This window comes from Medicago truncatula, chromosome 1, assembly GCF_003473485.1.
Source record: "Medicago truncatula cultivar Jemalong A17 chromosome 1, MtrunA17r5.0-ANR, whole genome shotgun sequence".
Classification (NCBI taxonomy): Eukaryota; Viridiplantae; Streptophyta; class Magnoliopsida; order Fabales; family Fabaceae; genus Medicago; species Medicago truncatula.
In genome coordinates, this window is record NC_053042.1 from 42537160 (window position 1) to 42559503 (window position 22344).

The 22344-nt window shown below is 32.1% G+C and overlaps 3 protein-coding genes across 6 annotated transcripts; 1 reads left to right on the forward strand and 2 right to left on the reverse strand.

Annotated features, from left to right (window-relative positions):
- Positions 1 to 1087: 1087 nt before the first annotated feature.
- LOC25484745 (uncharacterized) lies at positions 1088 to 3170 on the reverse strand. The gene is made up of 5 exons (XM_013613698.3): positions 2538 to 3170; positions 2180 to 2298; positions 1735 to 1923; positions 1601 to 1652; positions 1088 to 1367 (listed from the first exon to the last, which is right to left on the reverse strand). The coding sequence occupies exons 1-5, from the start codon at positions 2817 to 2819 to the stop codon at positions 1254 to 1256; spliced, it is 756 nt and encodes a 251-aa protein (XP_013469152.1). The 5' UTR covers positions 2820 to 3170; the 3' UTR covers positions 1088 to 1253.
- LOC11412938 (SWR1-complex protein 4) lies at positions 2641 to 11898 on the reverse strand. Of its 3 annotated transcripts, XR_003012002.2 has the most exons (18): positions 11644 to 11898; positions 11466 to 11552; positions 9773 to 9838; positions 8981 to 9043; positions 8846 to 8902; positions 7973 to 8102; positions 7777 to 7844; positions 7533 to 7625; positions 7379 to 7426; positions 6781 to 6948; positions 6356 to 6466; positions 5163 to 5258; positions 4972 to 5043; positions 4768 to 4828; positions 4626 to 4660; positions 4417 to 4486; positions 4190 to 4292; positions 2641 to 2777 (listed from the first exon to the last, which is right to left on the reverse strand). XR_003012002.2 is itself a non-coding variant. In XM_024783361.2 (17 exons), the coding sequence occupies exons 1-16, from the start codon at positions 11713 to 11715 to the stop codon at positions 4442 to 4444; spliced, it is 1272 nt and encodes a 423-aa protein (XP_024639129.1). In that variant the 5' UTR covers positions 11716 to 11898; the 3' UTR covers positions 3816 to 4292; positions 4417 to 4441. The 3 variants fall into 3 exon arrangements, 2 of the variants coding, with proteins under 2 accessions (XP_024639129.1, XP_024639138.1); XM_024783361.2 differs by lacking the exon at positions 2641 to 2777 and having other exon boundaries at positions 3816 to 4292; XM_024783370.2 differs by lacking the exon at positions 2641 to 2777 and having other exon boundaries at positions 3816 to 4292; positions 8981 to 9040; positions 11644 to 11897.
- Positions 11899 to 15679: 3781 nt separating this feature from the next.
- Positions 15680 to 22257, forward strand: LOC11419994 (long chain acyl-CoA synthetase 1). Of its 2 annotated transcripts, none has more exons than XM_039829797.1 (20): positions 15680 to 15793; positions 16319 to 16483; positions 16571 to 16634; positions 16733 to 16822; positions 17072 to 17128; positions 17229 to 17277; positions 17357 to 17433; positions 17541 to 17580; positions 17677 to 17771; positions 18256 to 18423; positions 18505 to 18615; positions 19509 to 19596; positions 19692 to 19758; positions 20053 to 20128; positions 20232 to 20349; positions 20440 to 20685; positions 20905 to 21044; positions 21133 to 21315; positions 21706 to 21825; positions 21997 to 22257. In XM_039829797.1, exons 1-20 carry the CDS (start codon positions 15747 to 15749, stop codon positions 22048 to 22050), a joined length of 2055 nt encoding a protein of 684 aa, XP_039685731.1. In that variant the 5' UTR covers positions 15680 to 15746; the 3' UTR covers positions 22051 to 22257. The 2 variants fall into 2 exon arrangements, with proteins under 2 accessions (XP_039685731.1, XP_039685732.1); XM_039829798.1 differs by lacking the exon at positions 15680 to 15793 and adding an exon at positions 15834 to 15989.
- The last annotated feature ends 87 nt before the right edge of the window (positions 22258 to 22344 follow it).

Below are 22344 nucleotides of genomic sequence, written 5' to 3' on the forward strand. Positions count from 1 at the left end.
AAATATGACAATATGTCACCACCTTCCAATTCAAACCTCTAAAAAAAATCTTTTGACGAAGAGTTAATTTTCTAACACACTCCAAACATGAATGGACTTCATACACGTAATTTTTTTTCTGAATGCAAAGGTCATATGACTCTAAAACTTTTCTCGCTCGTTTTCTATGTGTTTTCCTTCTAATCACGTCACTCATTAGATACTGACACATTTCGGATTATATAATTAGAAATTATGAATCAAATTATATAATATAAACCCGATATGTATAAAAACATACAGTTTTTCTAAGAATTTTTTGTGCTGTTTTTGATAAGAATTCTCCCATTTGATTTGACACCTCGCATTACACCTCAATTGTGGAACTTCCTGTCGGTACGAAGCCAAAGGTTTCACCTCAAATTTCAGATGATTTCGACAATAAGAAAGTTGCGGTTCCACCTCCAGTTGATCATCCTTTTCTATCGCAAATGGATCAAAAGACTTAAAATGACATGAGAAGTTAGAAGGACAAAAACCGTTATCCAAAATTAACTTAAGCAACGACAGGTGTAATTTTGCATTTACTTATCAAAATTATTAAAATATAATATTTCAAATGTTTTATTTTCTTAATATTAATTTTATGAAACAAAAAAAAATAAACATTTCTGGATGAATTGGATAATCACCCATTAAAAACTGTGTATAGATTGATCGAATCGGATTTTATTCAATGTAAAATGGATAGCTTGAATTTTATTCATCTATTTTTAGTAGACTACTTTTATCCATCCATTACAATCAAATTCAAGTTTATCTAATCAATCCATTTTCAACCCTAATATCAACCACGATTGAGCTACTTCCAGAGGTTTTTATTCACTTATTGGTACAATTCTGTTAATTTTGTTTATTCACACAAATAATTTTGAAAAGGAAAGAAGGTTATAAGTCACTAAATCGCTATTTATGCTTTTCTATTTATTTTTTAAACTGCAGGTCTTACCTTAATATAAGAAAATCCCAAATGCATAATGTGTTTAGGTTAGACTAGAATGAACGTCTTTGAATAATGATGTGTGATTAATATCTGCGACTTGGTTGGTAATAATATAATAAGGGAAATGTTAACGAGTGCCCCCAGGCACTCTTTAAGCACTTTAATTAGTAAGTTATTTATGAAAAGTTGTGTATTGAGTGCATTGAAAATTATAATAGTTGACTTTTTAAAAGAATAATTTCTAAATTTGGTATGCTTAAAGAGTAGTGTTTTATGCATCAGACTCCTCTGTTTGAGCGACATACACTGTTCTGAACCACCGTGACAAATTAATTAAGAACAGCGTGTACACAAAGTAGCAAGTGAGTGTCCAAGTAACTAGTCCCTACACACAGAAAAGAATTCATTACAATTTGTGTTAGAAACTTGTAGCACCGACACTTCATATTGCTGTCGTGTTTGGTGTAGTGTCAGACACTATACGATACAGACACAAGTGATTATGTTCAATTAATTCATTTTCTCTACTTTTTAATGTGTCAATGTGTGAGGATGCGTCAGTGGTTCATAGCTAAAAACTCTTGATTGTAACTTAAAGATAGTTGGAACATGAAGTACCTGGCCAAAGATTTCAATGTTAGCTTGAGGATAGTACCAAAGGTGAAGGAACCTGAAAGAAGAAAAGGAGAGGTACCAGTAGCCATGAATAGCCAAACAAATTTAAACTGAGAGAGAAAAGAGTAATGTTTTACTTCATTAAGGGTATCTCAGCTAGTGGACAAGCAAACCCAACAATGCATGAGAGGGTGAAGCCTGGCCATGTTCCATTCAACGAAAACCATAGGAACTCTGCTGCTGCAAATAATATGTAAGCCACGATGTTGTCTGCTATTCCGGCTTTGTATAGTTCAGCACTCAACTCTATGAACAACGCCACTAATCTAAGACGAAAGAACCACAAATTATGTTTGATTTCATACAATACAATGTGTTTGGATATAAAACTTAATTAAGAAGTGTTAATTTATAAGTTATACCTAAAAAATTTAATCAAATACCAATTTGATTAAATTGTTTTGATGTTTATGTTGCAAGCTATTATTTATGGATGTTTTTGTAAGCTCTACTATTACAACTTTATAAGATAAACTAAAATAAGCTCTTTAAAACGTATTCTAAATTGCAGTGAGTACTTACATCAGAGAGGATATTGTTTTTGTTAAACTTCCATCTTGAACTTTGTTTAAGACCCTCTCATCAAGGTAGAGTTGAAGCAAACCAACCGAGCAGTAAAACAACCCCAGCAAGGGAGGAACCTATCAATATCAATTTGGAGACGACGGATAAAATTGCAGCCAGTTATACTATTACAAGGTAATATGGGAATGGTTCTTTCCTCCATCGTCATCGCTACTAAAAGTGCATTCAGACGGCATAATTTATCCGGAAGCACGCATACAAACGCATAAAATTATATGGTTTTTTCGAATGCATACTTTCGGACCAATGATTTAGGCTGGAAGAAGTTCACAAAAAACTGAAATTGAAACCTTACCCAGATGTTTGTATGGAGTGGACCGATGTCAATAGCCCCAGACTTGTATGCCACGAGTTCGACTCTCGAATGGAGTCCATCAAGAAGTGGACCCAACACGAATCCTGCGCCGAAAAGTGAAAGTGACACCCGAGGCCATGAAGTTCTAACGCTAGTTTGGCTCTGCTGATTGACAGCACGGTGAGGCTTAAGCAGACCCCGTTTGCGTACTGTGTGAGTTTGAGTATGGAGTTTATAAGCCTGAAGAGATGAAGGGGAACCAGATGAAAGAAGGTATTGCATATTACACCTTTTGTGCAAGCATCGAGTTAAACGAAGTAGAAAATGATTGGTTTTTGGGACATGAAAAGAGAATAGATGAATTCTTCTAATATTCAATGAGGTTGATTCAATTTTATCAATTCCTGATTCAGTTTAACTCCGTCCACATAGTGTGTTGGATGATTTAGACTCTACAGTATGAGAACACGACTAGTGGTCCAACACAATGGAAGATTCGAATTGCCATAGTTTGGTGACGTCCTTTTCAGGATTTCCAATAGAAAGTCCTCGAAAAAAAATTCTGGGTGCAAATCGACCTTGCATTTTAATCTTGGACTAATGCTAAGTTATTGATTAAAAGGTTCTCTTTACACCTTTTTCTTCAAAAGAAATGTTTTTTAATTAAAAAAAAATGATAAAATCCCATAATATTTTTTGAAAAGTCAAATAATTTAAAAAACAATTAACTAGTTATTGAATCGGGATATATCCCCGTAAACTTTTTTAATTCAACTTGCTGCAGTTCTTTGCTATATTTATTCCATTTTACAGGTTGCTTTGTTTCACTCTAATATTTGCCTGCAAGAAACTCACCTACATGAAGTATTGGACATGTCAAAATGACATATACCCTGTTACTGAGGCAGTAATCCTTTAACTAAGGCTATTAGGCTGCACATCTACTATTCAATATTATTAAAAATCACAATCAACGTTTACCTCTGTTCAGCTAATTCGGTTTTCTCTATTTTCCCCGAAAAGGCATTGTACATAATGATGTCGCATAAGCATTGTGCTAAAATGATGTGACAAAGAAAGAAATGAGCTCTCACAAGAAAATAAAAAGTTAAAAAGATCATCAATCAGCCATTCAGAACTTCATTTGCTGTTATCTTATTAATTCATCATAGCTGCCATTAATGCCACGGCGTTTCAAATTAAACATCTTCATTAATCTTGGATGATTAAGAAAAAAATTGATTTTTTCAATGATTATGAGGAAGAAAATGAATGTTGTTTTCCTTTTGAAGGTTCTATTTTTCATTCCCTTGTAATATTCCCATAGGCTTGTCATTTGTTTCATTAGCTTCCTTAACAAACAAATTTCTACATCCTTATATAATAGTTTCAGGCTTAAAGGTGTTTCGACAGATAACATAAGCATCTGCAAATTTCTGGAATATTCACAACTCCTAATCCTAATTATATACAAATCCTAATAAGCTTGGTTGGTCGCTAGCACCTGGTGGCTGGTATCACTCTAAAGCTTAACCAGCACAAAATAAAGTTCACTTTCTCTGTGGGGACGTATTTGATGAAGATGTGAACCTCATTGCTCCATGCAGCACTGAATATAAAAAACTACCAACAATTTTCTAAACTAAACTAACCACAATCAGAATTGCCAGTAGTTGAGTTCACTGCTGCTTAATACAAGATTCACTATTCCTATCAAAAGAGCACCACAAATCGCAACACCATTCCGGTTTCCACCTAACGAAAGCATGCAAAACTTATTTAGTGACTACAGTGGACTAACAAAGCAACATAAGGACGTTAAAGCACAAAAGATTATACAGAATCAAACAAAAGATCGGTGGTGAATTGAAGCTCTTACTAGGGGAGCTAAAGATCTGAAGCCTTTAGTTTTTTTTGTCTTTTTGAATGGGCTGGTGATGATGAAGTTTCTGAATGTCGTCCAGACGCATTTACAGGTAACGTTTCCACGATAAAATAAATAAATAATGTGCTTTAGCATTGGTCTAAAAGCATGTAGAACAAGAAAGAATACTTAAACATAATAAAATAGAAAAAGCAGATCCATACCTTGCGCTTTTGATCCCTTTTACCAATTCTTTCCCCTGAAACCAGTTCATTGCATGCATACAATTAAATGATATGTAGATGAAATTTATGACGCTTAGAGAAATTCAGATAGCAGGTGAAAACAAAACTAATCTGTTATTACCCCCAGAACTTGTGTTATCTGGAACAAATGTCAGATCCTGATCTCCGCCTCGATGCAAACGCTGTCGGCAGTTTAAAAATCACAAGCTCGTGATTTGAGAAAAAGAATGGCATATGTTTAGACAATCATAAGTCTAAAACGTTGAAAACACTGAAAGAAAATGTACCAAACTAAATTTAATTAAAAAGAAAAAAAAAATCTAACCTTTGGTGTTCCCGTTGTTTCGCAGTGTGACCCGTCACGAAAAGATGAACCTTCAACCTCCTTATTTTGCAGCTGAAACAAATTAAAGACACAATCTAGAAGAGTTAGTAAACAAACCAATGTTGGTGTTGGTAATCCTATAAAAAAAATGACATCAGTATGACATTTATTAAGCTTTCTTTACAGTGTACCTGTTTCTGAAGATTTAGCAAGGTTAGTATTTCATTTCTTAGTTCTAGATGCTCTGCACAAACAGTTTTTGTTGGAACCCTTGGTTTCAAATTGACCTGCAATCATAGTACAAAGAAATTAAAACTGGCCTTAAAATTACCATCAGGAAGTGCAGGTATTTTGCTAGGGTGATTGGAATTGGACTACATTCATTAATGGAAAAATCAGCTCAGCTTGGTAATAAGCGTATCGGCAACATTAATATATTTTGTATTTCTATTAGAAGCCTAAGGAGGCATTTGGAAGAGCTTAATTGAGCTTATTTATGAACAAACACATACTGAGCCAGGTTCAAACTTAAATGAGCTTGGCTTATTTCATGTTAATAGTATATATACTTACATCACTACAAACCAAATATGTAGAATACAAAGAAATTTTTTATTTGAGCAAGTCCCATTATACTAAAAGCTGAAACTGTTGAGTTGAAGTACACAAATAGTTTTATTATTGTATCTCTAACATGCACTTCCACACAAGAGCCATTTATGTTTGAAATGTGAACAATGCATAAGCCCACCTACCATGAGCTTAATGTTCTTTTCTTTAGAAAAAAAAATGGAGACAACAAGCATTAAATTGTAGACACACTTGATCATAGAAACTTTAAAAGCTTATGTCGTTTGTTTAAAGCATTAATAATTTGATTATATATCTAAAAAGTTATTCTCAACCGAACTATTACGACACTACTTGAGCTAAGGAAAGCCAAGTCAAGCTCTAAAAGAGCTGAACCAAAAACGTTATTTGAAAGTTTAGCTTAATCATAACCACAATCTCAAAATCAAACCCCAAAAGTAAACCAAGTGGTTGAGCTCAAGTGGTTAATGAGTTTCATTTAAGGACGAAACGTTCGGGAGAACCCGAGTTCGATTCCTGACTGGAAAAATCCTTGGCCGGACTTTACTTACCTCCCAGCTAAGTCCGGATTACCATTGCCCCTTTCCCCTAGGAACAGGAGGGTTAAAATAAAAAACAAATTAATAGCTGAACAAAAACATTAAAAAAATCTTAAGCCAATCCTGAAATAGTGAAATGTAGAATGCAAGGGTATCATATAATGTTATTAGTACTGATCAGGAGCTGCTACATGACTACAGCAGGGAGGAGAAAGGAAACATCAGAAATGCATTAAAGAGGAGAACAAACAAACCCCAAGTTCCTGCAAAGTTTGATCAACACGTTTGATAGTCCGAAGTCCAGCTGATGAGCTTGCAGATTGCACCATTTGTCCAAGTGCATAGGTTCTTGAATAGACATAAAGCTGAAATGCATCTCACTATCAGATTATGTTGTGACGTGTAGATAATTAGACATCCAACAAATGCTTGAAAATTGTGTTTCACAAGGGAAAAGAAAAAGTTATTTCAGTGATTTCGTTCGATGTAAGTCTCAAGTCCTCTACAGTCAAATTTTCATAAACTTGATCAAGAAAATCCTTGTTATTCTATATTTCTTGATTCTGTTCTTTCTCTTTTTGTGCTGGGGGAACAGGTGGAGATGGGGAAGGTTTTAACATTAAGTGTCAACAGAAAAGAGACATCGGGTGAATAATTGGTAACCTTATTTTTAACTTACCATGCGAAGAGAGGCTATGGTAGATGCATTATCTGTCGATGTCATGGAAGAAACAACTATTGGTGGAAGTTCTGTATTTGATGGAGATACAGTTTCACCGGGGTTGGCCCTCTCTGTAACGTTTGCACAAGCCTTTGAAGCAACATCCAACTCAGACTCTAGGTCAACCTAAAAGAAACAAAATCAAATACCAGATATCACTAATCACTGACACAGGTTCATCCAAAGTTTGGGTGTAAATATTTATATTCCACAAATTTGGTTGCCTCAATTGATCCAATGAAAATTAACAATGACCTATTCTCAGTGAAAATATAGGCATCAAGTTACATGAGTAAACAGTTCTAATTTCATTCCCAGGCCCCTGAACAAATAAAAAAAATGTTTAAATAAAATGAAATTGGTTTTATGTAGAAAAACATGTTACATGAAACATCTCTTAGTATTTGAGGTTCACTAGCAGGAATGTATGAGAAAAACTAAGCAAAAAAGCATAATTAGATAGTATGGAAACATTATCATTATCTAATAAGAAACTCTCCTCTTCCTCTCCACATGTAATTATAAGTGTCATACAAATACAGCCATTAAAAATTACCTTGGTCATTATGCGTAATTCAGCAATTCTTTTTGCTTCGGCAAGCACCTGCATATAATACAGTAGTTAATACCTATATTTACTTCATTTTCTCTGAATGTATAATTATAGCATCCATGTAAATAATACTTATTAAAAGGGGAAGAAAAAAAACCTCTTCATCTCTTCGCTCTTGTTGCTTTGTTTGAGAAAGGATCAGAGACTGAGCTCGTTTCCGTTCCATCTCCTGTGAAACGTTATATGGTTCCTGCATTAAGGAGGGAGAATAAATAACTAAGATCACATTGCAACATCCTAATGCTGAAAAAGTTTATTTTTACTAAGCATAGTGTGCTCAAAAGAATGAAAGAGAGTTTTTGCTTGATAACAATGCACAGAGTTCAAACAGTTGACCACACCTGAACAAGTGGATCCATTGCAACATCCGTAGAAGATGGATTCCTGGCAATTAACATAGCCCGGGATACTGTATGGCAAGGACAATATAACAAAAAATTATTTTAAATATGTCATTTTCTAATAAGTCAAACTAAGAATACAAGAAAATGGAAACTGAATGCAGCATATATAGCTCGGTGAACATAATACACATACCACTATAATATCGATCCTTCAATTCTTCAACAGTTCGAGATGAAGGGAACCTATCAGCTATAACAATAAATCGGAGATTAAACCTCTCACACAAGTCAAACAGTTGATCTGTTTCCTCCTTGGTCCATTTCTACATAAATATAATTTCATGGAAGAGAGTAACACATTAAATACTTCGTAGCAGAACAGATGTAAAAATACCCGTAGAATGTCAATGCATATCGAAATCCAACTCTTAAAATAACACAGAGTTACACAGCTGTGCTTGAGGGTAAGTGCATTTATAAAACGGAAAGTACAGTGAAGTGTACAGAAGATGCAGATGCAAAGTGACGGTTAGGTTCAGTAATACAGATCCTTTCAAATAGATCATAAAATCTATCATTTATTCATTGCTCGATCGTTAGAGAAATATAAAAGATTTACCAACTAGCAAATAAACAACTTTTAAGTTAGGAAAATGCTACTTCTTCAGAAGAAAAAAAAAGTTAGGAAAATGCTAATGAATGCCCTGAGCCCTTAGGGCATTGGTTAAAAAAACAAATATAGTAATATTGTCTGGAAAAAATGTATTCAACTTTTTAGAAGTTTAAAAATTGTTATTTTCAATACAAAACTTCTATTTGCTTCCTTAACTAGTACCTTTAGGGAACTTGTTAGCATGACCCTTTAAGATGTATACACCGAAAAGGCCTTTCATATACATTATAACTATACAGGTTATTGAAGACACAGCAACATCAACCTTAACATGATACATCACCTAAAATTCAGTTTTTTGTAGCATTAAAAATTGCAAAAACTGTTGTTTAAGCAAACTCAAAGGCAAAGTTCAATGCAATTTTATACATGCAATCTAGACATGATACCTACAGGATTTGCCAAATATTTCTCATACTCCTCGTCCGTGTATCTTGTTATGTCAACAGACTGCATCAAAGCAAGTAAACAAACATTAAATCATGTAAGCAGAGCAGGCATGAAGGTAAAGACTGAACCTGCATTTACCTTGTTATACTTGGCAAAAGAATAGTCCCCTGTTGGTGGAACACCATTTACAACTTGAATCTGCTGCAATAAAATTTGCCGTGATCATCAAATTGTGAATCAAATCATATGAATAGGAAAACCCATTTTCCAATTAATGAATCAAAGCATATTGTGAACATTGTTAAAAAATCTATTATATTTTCAACAAAGAAAATGTCAAACAAAGTAAAGAAAAACAAACCCTATATTTTCAGCCGCCCATTTAGTCTCTCTGCTCTCAGCAGTTTTTCATACCATATCTAAATATCTTAGGTGTATTTTACCTCCCTTTAAACACGCAACCCTCACTGCTGGAGCTTAATTGTCCTGCCAATGGAGGCTTGTCATTTTAGGAGCATTGACAAGCCCCAACACTATTACCAATCTTCTCCCATGCAAGTCCATGCTGAGATACATGTGACGACACACCTAATATTTTTTGTTCATAACTTGTTTTCAGGCCCCGCAGCAAACAAGATTCTTGCAAAACCCACTCATTACCACATCCATTCCCCACCCCACATTGATTGTTTAGCTCTCTCCCATTCCCCCGATATCTCCATCGTTATAAATTTAACGGAGTTGGGGATCTTGTGAATCTGGCACATTATTCTGGCAACCAAGGAAACACTTCATGCAATCTGTTTGGGTGGTGTAAGGATATACATCGGAATGCGGTTGTTGACTACCATGGAATAGGCAATATTTCCATGCTCCAAGATAACATAAAGGGCTAACATAAATTTCACAGAAACTAACAAATGAATTTACCCAATGGTGAAGCTGAAGATCATCTTTACGAGCAGAATTTTTGAAAGGAAGCCATCGCCAAATGACCTGAATGAGGGAAAAAATCAAATGTGTGATAACAATGTCATGAATCAATTATTGTAAAAGCTTAAGGTAATATGTAAAAGCACTTAATTGTTTTATATCTAACACACCTCATACAAGAGCCATGTGAAGCCTAAACAATGTCCGGGCCCACACAACATACTGTCGAAATTCAACTTTTCTTATTTAGAATAATGGGATCAATAAGGATTGACCTCTAGAAAACTTGGTTAGGGAGAATCTAATACCATATCCATATCATTGATTGACCATCTTAAAAGCTTAGGTTATTAGGTGAGAGCAATTTAATGGTTCTATATATAACAAATAACATCCTAATTTCAGTCAATAATTTGTTTAGGTAAAACTTTTGATAGCATGTACTATCCACCTATTCGGTACTTTTCTTCTTCAATAGATTCTCAGGCATTGGCTTATAGGTTCATAAACACACATGAATGGACCATGCATCATGCATGAACTCCTCAACCTACCCAAAAACAAGTGCCAAACAGACTAACCCAACAGGGAACTTTCAAGCGAGTGAATGAGTATTTCACAAAGAAACATCACTCTAGTATAGCTCTTTCTTCTTCAACAACAACAACAACCAAGCCTTATCCCACTAAGTGGGGTCGGCTACATGGAAACATCAATCTAAATCTTTCTTCTTCAGTAAACAAAAATTATTTAAATGGGTAACCAAGTACCAAAGAACAACTTATTAAGTTATTACACACTTTAATTTTTGATTTTTGAGAATCCTTCTTTCTTCTTCCTAGTAATGTATCTTCTTATGAGCCAGTTTGGATTGATTTATTTTAGTTTATTTACTTGCATAAGTAATTGTGCAACTGCTTGGGAGAGTTAATGACATGTACTTCCTCCGGTCACTATTAAAAACCAAAAACCACTCTTAGGTTCATTGAATAAAAGGTATCCGGTTTATATTATAGATCAGATACATCGGTTATTCCATGAACCTAAAAAGTGTTTTTTTGCTTATAATAGTGACCGGAGGGAGTACGCAAGTTATTTTCAGTTTATATCAATATTCAATAAGCTCCTCATAATAGCTCAAAAAAAAACAGCATATAGTTTATATGAAAACAACTTGATTTTATTTCATCTTTTATTATTAGAAACAGCTTATACATAAACACTTATGTGATGAGCGCTTATGTTATAGGCTATTAATTAAGTTGTTTATCCAAACAGAATCTATATCCTATGGGGAAGAAGAGTAAAGACAGAGTAACTGCATAGAACTACGATTTCACTCACATGATCATTCATTGCATAAAGCATTTCACAATGTAAAAGAAATAAACCAAACTTGACATGTTGTATAACTAATCACTAGTAAACTAGTAGTGTACAAGCCAAGAAGATTGTAAATTTTTCCGGCCCTCGTTTTTTTTTTATATGAAAATGTTAGTATGTTAGTTGTTATAATACGTTAGTATCTTTTTTTTCTCATTCGCCAGGTTTTGAACCCAATCCATGATCTCAAACCAGTTGTGCTACCCAACCCCGTTTCCGACTCTAATTTTGTTCAAACACAGTAAAGATACCATACTGCAACACTAATCACAACTCCAACAACCAACAAGAAAGAAAGAAAAAATACCTTTTTGTCTGAAGGAGGCTTTTTTTTCAACAGAGACAAATCAACTGCTGGCATAAGAGGTGCAAATCCACCAGTAAGTGCACACACCTATAAATTCAACAACACCAGAAAAATTATTAAAATAAAAAACGTTAAATTGGTTAAACCCTAAGTGCTTTGGTGAAAAATGAAAAAGTACCTCGCTAGAATTCTTCTCTTGAAGTGGGAAGGAAAAATTGGGCAATCCTCCGAGGATATTTTTCACATCCATGGAAATATCTAGGGTTTATGAAATTCAAATTCAGAACTCACGACCACTCTTTCTAATCACGAATTCAATGCTCTATTGTTCCCTTTGAGTTGATGATTTTGATTTGAAGATCTTTTTCAATCCGAAGCGCCAAAGTTTTGGGCTGCGAGAAAATAACCATTATAGTGTTACAGCACAGTTTACTGTATGTATGTACTTTTTTTTTTCTTTTTTTTTTTTAAATACAAGGAAAATTCTATCGCGAAGAGAATGACCTTTTTTTGTGAAGTTAACGTTTGCATAAAAAAATATAGTGAGTAACACCTCGCTCTGTTTGTACAGTGACATCAAAAGTTCAGCCAGTCTTCGTAATATCATCAATTCATCATATTAATAAAACTACATTTAATTTAATTTTATCATATCTTATTTTAAGTGTAACACCCCACAAAGTGTAACACTTGAGACTATCAGATAATATCACCAACTATGTTTGCATGTTAAAGGTGTCAACTATAAAATAATATATGTAACTCCAAGATGTTGCAAGCATTACTAGATTAATTAAACATTAAGATCAAAATTAACTTTTTCAAAAAAGTCAGTTAATTGACTGCACCATAGAAGCTCCCTAAATACAATTATACCACACATTTATTGAGATGGACTAATTTTCATCTTTTTAAAAAATAAATTGACATAATTTTTATATTTGATTCTTTAACATGTGTTTTAACTTAAGAAATTTTTCCTTTAAAAAATATATAAATATATATGAAGTTTTGATCTCTATTTTAAACTTTGTTTTTTTTTTTTTTGAACAAAATAGAAATTATCACTAATGAATAAAAATATATGTCCTCATGAGTTTATCTCGATTAATAAGGACAGTGCAAGGTTTGAGTTCGAACTCCAGAGACCACTAAAAAATTTATTTTCACTGTCTACTCGCATGCCCTCTATTTTGTTCATTTTATTCTGATTGAACTTTATTATACGATGTGTATTTGATATTTTTTTAATTATAAAAGTTGAAATATAAATTTCTTTCTTTTTATCACCTCCTTTGGCAATTCACATATTGTTGTGAATTGGGACTCCAAAATTCACACTAATGAACTTAGATCTCTCGAGCAAGTATAAGTAATAACTAATAATCAAAACAGTCAGAAACAACAATATTGAATTTAGATCTAATCTAACAACTAAGTGTAAAACAGTAATATAAAGAGAGTAGTGGAACACCGAGAACAACACATCAAAGATTTGTTCACCATGTTCGGTTCAACAATAACTTACTTATGTAAGAGAGAGATCTCTTAGCTTCACTATAAAAGAGTTTATGAATAATAAAATTTCATTTTAACTTCTAAAAAAAACAACTAAAAAAATAAACATGCAAAGCAACAAAGTAACAACACACATAATTATTGAGTAAGTTACGTTGAGTAAGATGTTGCAAGCATTCACGAAGAAACCTTGCTGGAAATGATTAAACGTAACTTACTCAACTTTTTCACATATTGAATATTGTATTTTCTTAAAAAACAATATTAATATCAAAAGGATTCATGAAGCAACAATTAAGGAGATGAAGAAGCGTGACAGTGCAATAAGGATTTTTTTTTCAAATAAGCACCGAGCAGAAGAAGAAATGTGAGAGGAAGAGGTTTGAAAAGAAAATGGTATTAAGATAAGGGTAAAATAGTAGTATATTAATTATAAAGTTTTTTGTCATTGGATACACCTTAAATTGGAGGGAAAAGAATATCGAAGGATTTAATGGAATGGAATAGAATAAGTTCCATTATTTTCCATTCCACTCCATTCATTTTTAACAAATCCAAACAATAGAATATAATTAATTACCACTTTATTTCATCCCACTCCATCAATTCAAACATAGTCTTAAAACTCTTGCTAACAATGTGTCGGGGGTTAATATGTAATCGTCAAACTTGTTTAGCTAACATGGCCTGATTAAAATCATACATGGATTTAAATTAAATCCATCATATTTGGCTCTCATGAACTTTTCCTTTCTCACCCAATGTATCCTCCTTCTGTCTTCATCACTCCCCCACCAAAATCTGCGGATAGCACTCTCTATATGGTCACATATGCTTCAGGGATCTGGAAACAACTCATGACATAGACTCGGAGAGCCTGGACCACTGTTTTAATCAAAACCCCTCTACCAGCAAAAACAACCTTTTTCCTTTCCAACCATTCAACTTATTCCATACTTTATCCATAATAAAACTAAAAGCTTGTTTCTTCGATCTACCAATTTGATTTATTTGATTCAATGTTAAATTCAAATTTGATTTATTTTTTTAAAAATTTCTCCATTTATTATAGTTTTTTAGAATTTATTTTGTTACATTTTTTCATAATTTTATTTATTTATTTGGTATATGTATATCTTTTTCTATCACTATCTCATTGTTTTTATTTTAGAGCATGTTATAATAAAATCTATTAAAAAAATTATTAGAAAATTATTGTTATTTTTTTTACAAAAGAAAATTATCATTATTGTTATTACTTTTATTCTTATCAAATAAATATTGTTTTTTGACAAAAAATAATTTTTTTTGTCACCCATATTTATTGATTTGACAAATTTGACATTTTTTAACTAGACAAATTTGATTCTCTCTCAACAAAAAAAAAAAAAAAAAAAAAACTAGACAAATTTGATTTTAAAGTTTTTAATATTATTGTAATGCATTTTATTGTAACAGAAGAAACAAAGATTTTTTTCACAACTTTGAATGTAGCTCTTTAATATATAATGTTTATTGTGATCTATTTTTTTTTTTTAAATAGCCTAATAGCTAGAAATTCACCTGTAAAAATGTGGGGAAGTATGCTCACGACAATGTGATATAATTCAAATGTCTTTCCATATTTTTTTTAGAGGAATGATATTTTGACAACCAATTTTAAACAACTTTTAGGGACAACCTTTTTTCTTCCTTCTTATTGAACAATAATAATAGAGAGAGAAAAATGAAGAGAGATAATAAAAGTATAATGAGTGTATGAGAGAAAGAGCTGTCACAAAAATTGTATATATAAAAATGGTTGTTCAAATATCATTTTTTTTTTAGATAATTAGGTATTAGTTTTTTCTTTTTGAAAGCTTTAAAATGGTGTCACATCAGTATAAACCTCTAAATAGACTTGTATGTACTCATTTTGTTTAAAATTATAAGATGTGTTGACTATTTCTCACACTTTAATATAGATAATTAATTTTGCATGAAAAAGAGAAATTATGAGCTACACGAAAAATTTTTGTGGAAAAGATAATTAATAAAACAACTTTTTTTACTTAATGGTGCTAGCTAGAATCATATCATATTATAATATAAAACTCAAACACAAAGCATGAAATTCGAACTTTATCAAAGAATGTGGTGAATGAACATCATGAAAGAAATAAGACACACACTCAAAAACTAGCTAATTGCTCCAACGAGAGAGTGAAACTGTAGTTGGAATTTGAGTTGTGAGACATGCAATGAGATACTACTAATGATGATTGAGACTTGATACTGAACGAAGTTGAGAATTTTCTTATTATACCATAAAAAAGAGGTGCAATAGTAAATGTGGTGGTTAGAAAACAAATAAATATCAAGTACTTACTATATTACAAGACTGTCTTTTATTACTCATATAAAAAGATATAAACTAAAAAATTAAATAACGAAAGAATAATAAAAATGCTAACATGTATTTAGCAACATATATAAAAATTATGTACTAAAAATTATATCAAAATACTTTTACCTAAAGTGGTTTTAAAAAACAAAATTGATAGTTCTAAGTGAAGCTTTCAATGGCCGGAAACCGAAATGTACGAATTAGTAGCATGTGTAGTATTTTTGTTGGCTGAACTTTTTTCCATGACCTCAGTGTATGTATGTATGTATGGTCACGAAATCCTACTATTGATTGTTTCTAAATTTCGTACTCTTTTGTAAAAATATTGGTAACTTTGGTCTTAGCAAAAATGGCACAACACTATTCTGCTTTAAAGAATGACCAAGAATTACACTGTAGGATTCTCCGAATACAATGTTAAGAGGTGGTGCTCATTACTCAATATTTATTTGCTTTCTAACAATCTAACAACCACATTTACAACTACACCTCTTTTTTATACTATAAATAAATGAATACATTTCTCAACTTCTTAGTTCACTCTCAATTATCAATAGTATCTCGTTGCATGTCCAACTAAAAGTTTCATTCACTCGTTGGAGCAATTAGCTATATTCTGAGTATGTGTCTTATTTTTTTGATGATGTTCATTCATCACATTCTGTGATCTTTTCCATTTTATTTTAAATATAATCTAAAGTTTGAATTTCATGCTTTATGTTTGAGTTTGATATATAATAGTATGATTTTTTTAGTAAAAAAAAAAAAAAAAAAATATAGTACTAATATGATTCTAGCATCATTAAGTTAAAAACCGTCTCTAAAAAAAAAGTCAAAACAAAGATTGTGATCATTATAGTAATTTAATAAGCAACAATAAATTGACTAGAGAAATTAATTAACTTTAGAATGGACTTTTTTAATTTTAATTTCTTATTTTCTTGTTCAGGTTTTTGTTACAAAGAAGAATGAAGAGCTTTTCAGTTAAGGTTGAGGAAGGAAAGGAAGGAAAAAATGGCATGCTTTCTGTTGGTCCTGTTTACCGTAACCTTCTCTCCCAAAATGAATTCCCTCCAATGGATCCTGATTTCACCTCTGCTTGGGATATTTTCAGGCAATTTATTTTACTGTTTATAAGGTTTAGTGATTTATCAATGATTTCTTATAATGTTTTTGAATGATTTATATTCAATAATTGCAGTACATCTGTCAAAAAACATCCTCAAAACCGCATGCTTGGATGGCGTAAAATTGTTGATGGAAAGGTTCATCTTAATTTTTTTATATATATATTTAGTGTCGTGTAACTTAGGGTATGTATTTGTTCAAGAGATGAGGTAATTGTTTTTGTTTATGTTCATAGATCGGACCATATGTTTGGAAGACATACAAGGAAGCTTATGATGAAGTCTTACAAATTGCTTCTGCTTTGAAAGCATGTGGTGCTAAATCTGTAAGTGGTTGCAAAAGAGCTTCAATCATAATGTTTGATTTGATGAGTTGTGTGCTTAGTGTCGTGACCACATGCATTCAACCACACTGATAATTGTTCAATCAAGATCAGACGGTCCAAATTTCATATTTGTATTTTAGATTGTAAATCTAGACCGGCCTTATCTTAATCAAACGGTCATCAACGTGGTTGCCACACTAAATTGTGACTCATGCACTCCAAATTCCTTAATGTTTATTTACATTATAGGGTTCAAAAATTGGAATTTATGGATCTAACTGCCCACAATGGATTATCGCAATGGAGGTTTGTCAAATCATTGTTTTCTTAAACTTTTCTCTATTAATTGTTTCTTTTATAAATGTCTTCAAAATTCATAATCATGTTGTTTATAATATTGGCGTAGGCTTGTTCTGCACAAAACTTCATTTGTGTACCTCTCTATGACACACTTGGTAAGTTCTTACTACAATTGAAATTTCTTCTATTTAACTTATGTTTCACATTTTTCCTGATTAAGTGCTTTTGATGCAGGGTCTGGTGCTATAAATTTTATCATAGATCATGCAGAAATAGATTATGTTTTTGTTCAAGATAAGAAGGTTAAAGAGGTAATTAAGCATAAAGATTACTTTATATTTCTAATTAAGTGTATATAGCAGAAATTCAGAGCAGCAATTAATTTTTAGGACTGACCAAAAACATATATTGTCTGCAGCTTTTGAATGCTGACTGTAAATCCTCTAAGAGATTGAAAGGTAATTTACTAATTGATATGCTCCAGCTAACAATTGAAGGCATTTATGTATGTTATCTAAGTTTGGTTGTTGTCTTGTGGTTACATTACATTACAGCCATAGTGGGCTTCACTTCATTAACTGAGGAAGAGAAAGATGAGGCCACAAACGCTGGAATTAAACCATATACATGGAATCAATTCGTACAAAAGGTAGGTGTATGTTATTTCAGGAATTTACTATCATTTAATTTATGGAACGATTAATGTTTCTAGCTATTTGGAAAAATTGAAAAATAAAATAATCCAACCTGAAAGGAGTGGTATAGGGGAAAATGAATTGTCCACAATTGAGATTTCTCTGGATTAAATTCACAATATAGTGCTTGAAATTCATGTGATCAATGATGTCGACCTCGTGATTTAAGAGAGTCTTGATCCGCAATAACGGAGCATAACTATATATTTGAAATTAAAGTGACATGTACGTTGATAGATTTTATCAACCTACTTTTTATTAATTTGTATAAGTCGTGTGAGTTTGAGAAAATTAAAGTGAGACGTACTCCATTAGTCTAGTCTATTTGGAGTGAAGTAAACGGAAGCATTATGAAAAGGAGAAAAAAATATCCAAACATGCATTATAATGTTTCTTCTATTTCTCTCTATTATGATCAACACGAAACGTACCTTACAGGGAAAAGAAAACCCGTCAAGTATTAATCCTCCTTTGGCTCATGACATATGCACAATAATGTATACAAGTGGAACTAGTGGAGATCCTAAAGGCGTTGTTTTAACACATGAAAACGTACTAGCTTTAGTAAGAGGAATGGATCTTTTCATGGAACAATTTGAGGACAAGGTGGTATCCTTAATCTTCTTTAATTAATTCATAAGCTGAAATTAATTATATGTAATGTAACACATATTTTACTTCGTGTAGATGACTGTGGATGATGTGTATTTATCCTTCCTCCCTTTAGCTCACATCCTTGATCGTTGTATTGAAGAATATTTTTTTCGTAACGGTGCTTCTGTTGGTTACTATCACGGGGTATACTCGTCATCTTATCTCATTAATGTCATGTCACATTAGATAGACGGCACGTTAGCACATTTATTGATCAAATATGTTTTAATTTACTTTATTTGTTCGTTTCAATTTAAATTATCTTTATTATCAAAATTTCAGTTTTAGTATTGATAATGTATTTGAGTCAAAATAATGTTCAGCATGTTTATAGATTTACGTTTAACGTTGGAAAAAAAAATGTTTTTAAAAAAAAAAATTGAAAAAGAAATATCTAATGTGGTAATTATTTGTTGAGTTCCACTTAAATACTCTGTGTGTAGATTTTAAATTAAAAAAAAAAAAAAAACTTTTAACACAAATATTGCATCTGTGATGTGTCATTCTCCTTAAAAAGACATTTTGTGAAGAATCATGAGAAGATAGGGAGATAAATCATACTCATAAGAATACTAATGAGACAAAACTCATAAGAAATGATATTTGATTGATAAAAGATAGATAAAGTGTTTACGTAGCCTTATTTATACAACATTTTAATATGACTCATATATAGATACAAAAGAGAGACAAAGGTGGAAGTTGAGCTAGCGGAGCGTTGTGAAGCTCATTTTACTCCTTATATATTGATAATTGCTCTTCTTCTAATTTAAATTGTTCATGAACAAAAACAAATGAAAGAAGAACAATTACCTTACGTATTTGGCCAAAACCTGCATTAGGCCCACATATTATTGATGGGGGCGGTAGGCCCTGTTGGTGCGGTCCAGCGATATTAATCTATATATATTAATAAAACCAGATACACCAACTAATAGAGTAAATAACTCCTAACTAATTCTAACTAACTAAGAAACACTGTAATATTCGGTAAGTGAGTTAAAAACCTTGTAATTTATGGAATGGTTTGCATGAAGGATCTGAATGCGTTGCTGGAGGATTTAAGTGAGTTGAAGCCAACACTGTTTGCTGGTGTACCACGGGTTTTTGAAAAAGTTTATGAAGGTATGGTCACGCTACAATATAAAAAATTTATTGTTTTTAATAATTGATTTTATTAGGAAAATAACTTTACAATTCAATCAATTTTTTTGTTTTAGGTATCAAGAAAGCAGTGGCACAACTAAATCCAGTGAGGAGAACAGTTTTTGGCATGCTCTACAACTAGTAAGTGGCTATTCTATTACCTATATTTATCTCTAACTTTAAAAAAAAAAATGTAGAATTATTTTGAATTAAATATAATTTTCATTTCATTACAATTATTAAATTTCTTATTTCAGTTTCTATGAGAAAAAAAATTGTAACAATTTTTTCCCCATTAATTAATACAACAAATATAAACGAATAGAATTTAAATAGAAATATATTAAAATTATGGATTTTTTTAGGAGGTTGTTTGGTGATTATCATCTTTTTTTTTCCCTAAAAAATAATAATCTTATTTTGTGTTTTATACAGTAAACTTGGCTGGATGAACAAAGGATACAAACAGAGAGAAGCATCACGTCTTGCAGACCTTCTAGCCTTCAGAAAGGTTGTGTGTGTCTATATATATATATATATATATATATATTCTCTTGCATGTACTAGTAATGTTAGGGACCAATTTCTGAACCTTCTCCTTAACACACCATTAGGTCAAAGCAAGGCTAGGTGGACGTGTTAGACTAATAATATCTGGAGGTGCAGCCTTAAGCTCCGAGATTGAAGAATTCTTGCGTGTCACTACTTGTGCCTTTGTATGCCAAGGCTATGGTAAGGACCTTGGACCAAATTGCTTATATATAAGTTTGTAGGGAGCTATACAATATAATGAATGATACACTGATATTAAGGTTAATCCAGGTTTGACAGAAACATGTGGACCAACTACTCTTACATTTCCAGATGAAATGTGCATGCTAGGTAATGTTGGTGTTGTAACTGTATTCAATGAATTGCGGCTGGAGGAAGTTCCAGACATGGGTTACAATCCTCTTGGAACTCCGCCATGTGGAGAGATATGTGTCAGAGGCAAAAGTGTTTTCACTGGTTACCATAAGAATCCTGAGTTAACAAAAGAAGCCATAATAGATGGATGGTTTCACACAGGTTGAATTCTCTTCTTCTACCTCAAAATATTTCTATTATTTTAGCAAATCTTGCCACGTTCTAATGTGATTTATTTTTTTTAATGACAAATATTAGCATGTTAGTATTTTCTCCCGTACGAGGATTCAAACCCTTGACCTTTAACTCTTTTGCTACTACTTTCTTCTTGGTATGATTTAACGCGATTGTGTTGTGTCATTGTTTGGTATATATCCTCAGGGGACATAGGAGAAATGCTTCCTAATGGTATTATAAGGATTATTGACAGGAAGAAGAATCTTGTTAAGCTTTCTCAAGGAGAGTATATAGCACTTGAGTATCTTGAAAATGTTTATACAATCACTCCTATAGTTGAAGATGTAAGTATTTATTTTCAAATGAAGATAAATATGTTTTTAGAATTTTTGTCTTTGAAAGTTTTTATTTATTTCATTTTCATATGTATAGATTTGGGTATATGGGAATAGCTTCAAGTCAATGCTGGTTGCAGTAGTAGTTCCAAATGAAGATGTTACTAACAAGTGGGCATATGCAAATGGTCACATATCTTCCTTCTCCAAACTATGTTCCCTTGACCAATTGAAGAAATATGTGCTATCTGAGCTCAAATCTACAGCTGTGAGAAACAAGGTAACACATAAAAACTAATAAAAGTAGTGACTACAATTCAATATAATTTCTATAAGGATTAAACCAAAAAAATGTTATTTTATAAGGATAATGAAATATAAATTGAGTAGTGACTCTATGTGATTATTTCTCTACCACTATATTGAGTATATTTCTATATCCAGTGTTATGTGGTAAATCCTGTTAAATTAAAATTTTCTCTAGGTATGAACAAAGAAACTTTAAGTTGTTTTTTTTTTCAAAGATTTTTAAACCATGCACTATTGATGCAAATGATAGACAAAAAAGTTAAAAACTTTGATTTTGTAAATTTGTACTACGTACCAAGTTTGGTGTATGAATCTCTAACTGTTTTCTTTCCTTTTCATTTTTTCTGCCTCATGAAATTAGTTGAAGGGATTTGAACATATCAAAGGGGTAATATTAGACCCGCTTCCATTTGATATGGAAAGAGACTTGGTAACTGCAACATTGAAAAAGAAAAGGAACAACATGCTCAAGTATTATAAGGTATTTGGATATTCTCTTTCTTTTCCCTTACTATAATATATATGTTCTCTTTTTATAATTAGATTCTCACCTCAAACAAATAGTAACAAATTACTAACAATTAAGCATGCTACTATATAAAAAGAAAGATATATGTTTATATGCTCACAAATTTGTTGGCCATTGTAACAGGTGGATATAGACGAGCTATACAAAAGTTTGACCGGAGATAAACCTAAATTTTGAGGTTACTACCTTCTAGACTCGGATATGTCTATTTAATAGTCCTTTGCAATAGTTTGTTGTGTGATGTACCTAAAGTTGCTAAAGTGTTGTACTTAATGTTGAAAGTGTACACGAGAACAATCTATTTCGTTTGAAGAAAACAAGTGTTTGAATTTGATGAGAATTTTCACATGCATGAGATGTGCTACAAGCATACAATTCGTGTTATGTTTGGATCCTACTAGTATGGTGTTGTAATGACTGATAGACTTAAAAAGAGAATATGCATTACTCTTTAGGCACTTAAAAAAACAT

Bases quoted from the DNA above. Each gene is read 5' to 3' on its own strand.
- LOC25484745 (XM_013613698.3), bottom strand. From the start codon at position 2,819: ATGCAATACCTTCTTTCATCTGGTTCCCCTTCATCTCTTCAGGCTTAT. The intron at 1,924-2,179 runs GTAAGTACTCAC...CTTTCGTCTTAG, and splicing joins AAAACAATATCCTCTCTGAT to ATTAGTGGCGTTGTTCATAG. The intron at 1,368-1,600 runs GTACTTCATGTT...TTCTGTGTGTAG, and splicing joins ACATTGAAATCTTTGGCCAG to GGACTAGTTACTTGGACACT.
- LOC11419994 (XM_039829797.1), top strand. From the start codon at position 15,747: ATGACCAAGAATTACACTGTAGGATTCTCCGAATACAATGTTAAGAG. The intron at 15,794-16,318 runs GTGGTGCTCATT...TTTCTTGTTCAG, and splicing joins TCCGAATACAATGTTAAGAG to GTTTTTGTTACAAAGAAGAA. The intron at 18,424-18,504 runs GTGGTATCCTTA...TACTTCGTGTAG, and splicing joins TGGAACAATTTGAGGACAAG to ATGACTGTGGATGATGTGTA.
- LOC11412938 (XM_024783361.2), bottom strand. From the start codon at position 11,715: ATGGATGTGAAAAATATCCTCGGAGGATTGCCCAATTTTTCCTTCCCA. The intron at 7,845-7,972 runs GTATGTGTATTA...CTTGCCATACAG, and splicing joins GAAGGATCGATATTATAGTG to TATCCCGGGCTATGTTAATT. The intron at 4,661-4,767 runs GTAATAACAGAT...AACTGGTTTCAG, and splicing joins AGATAACACAAGTTCTGGGG to GGGAAAGAATTGGTAAAAGG.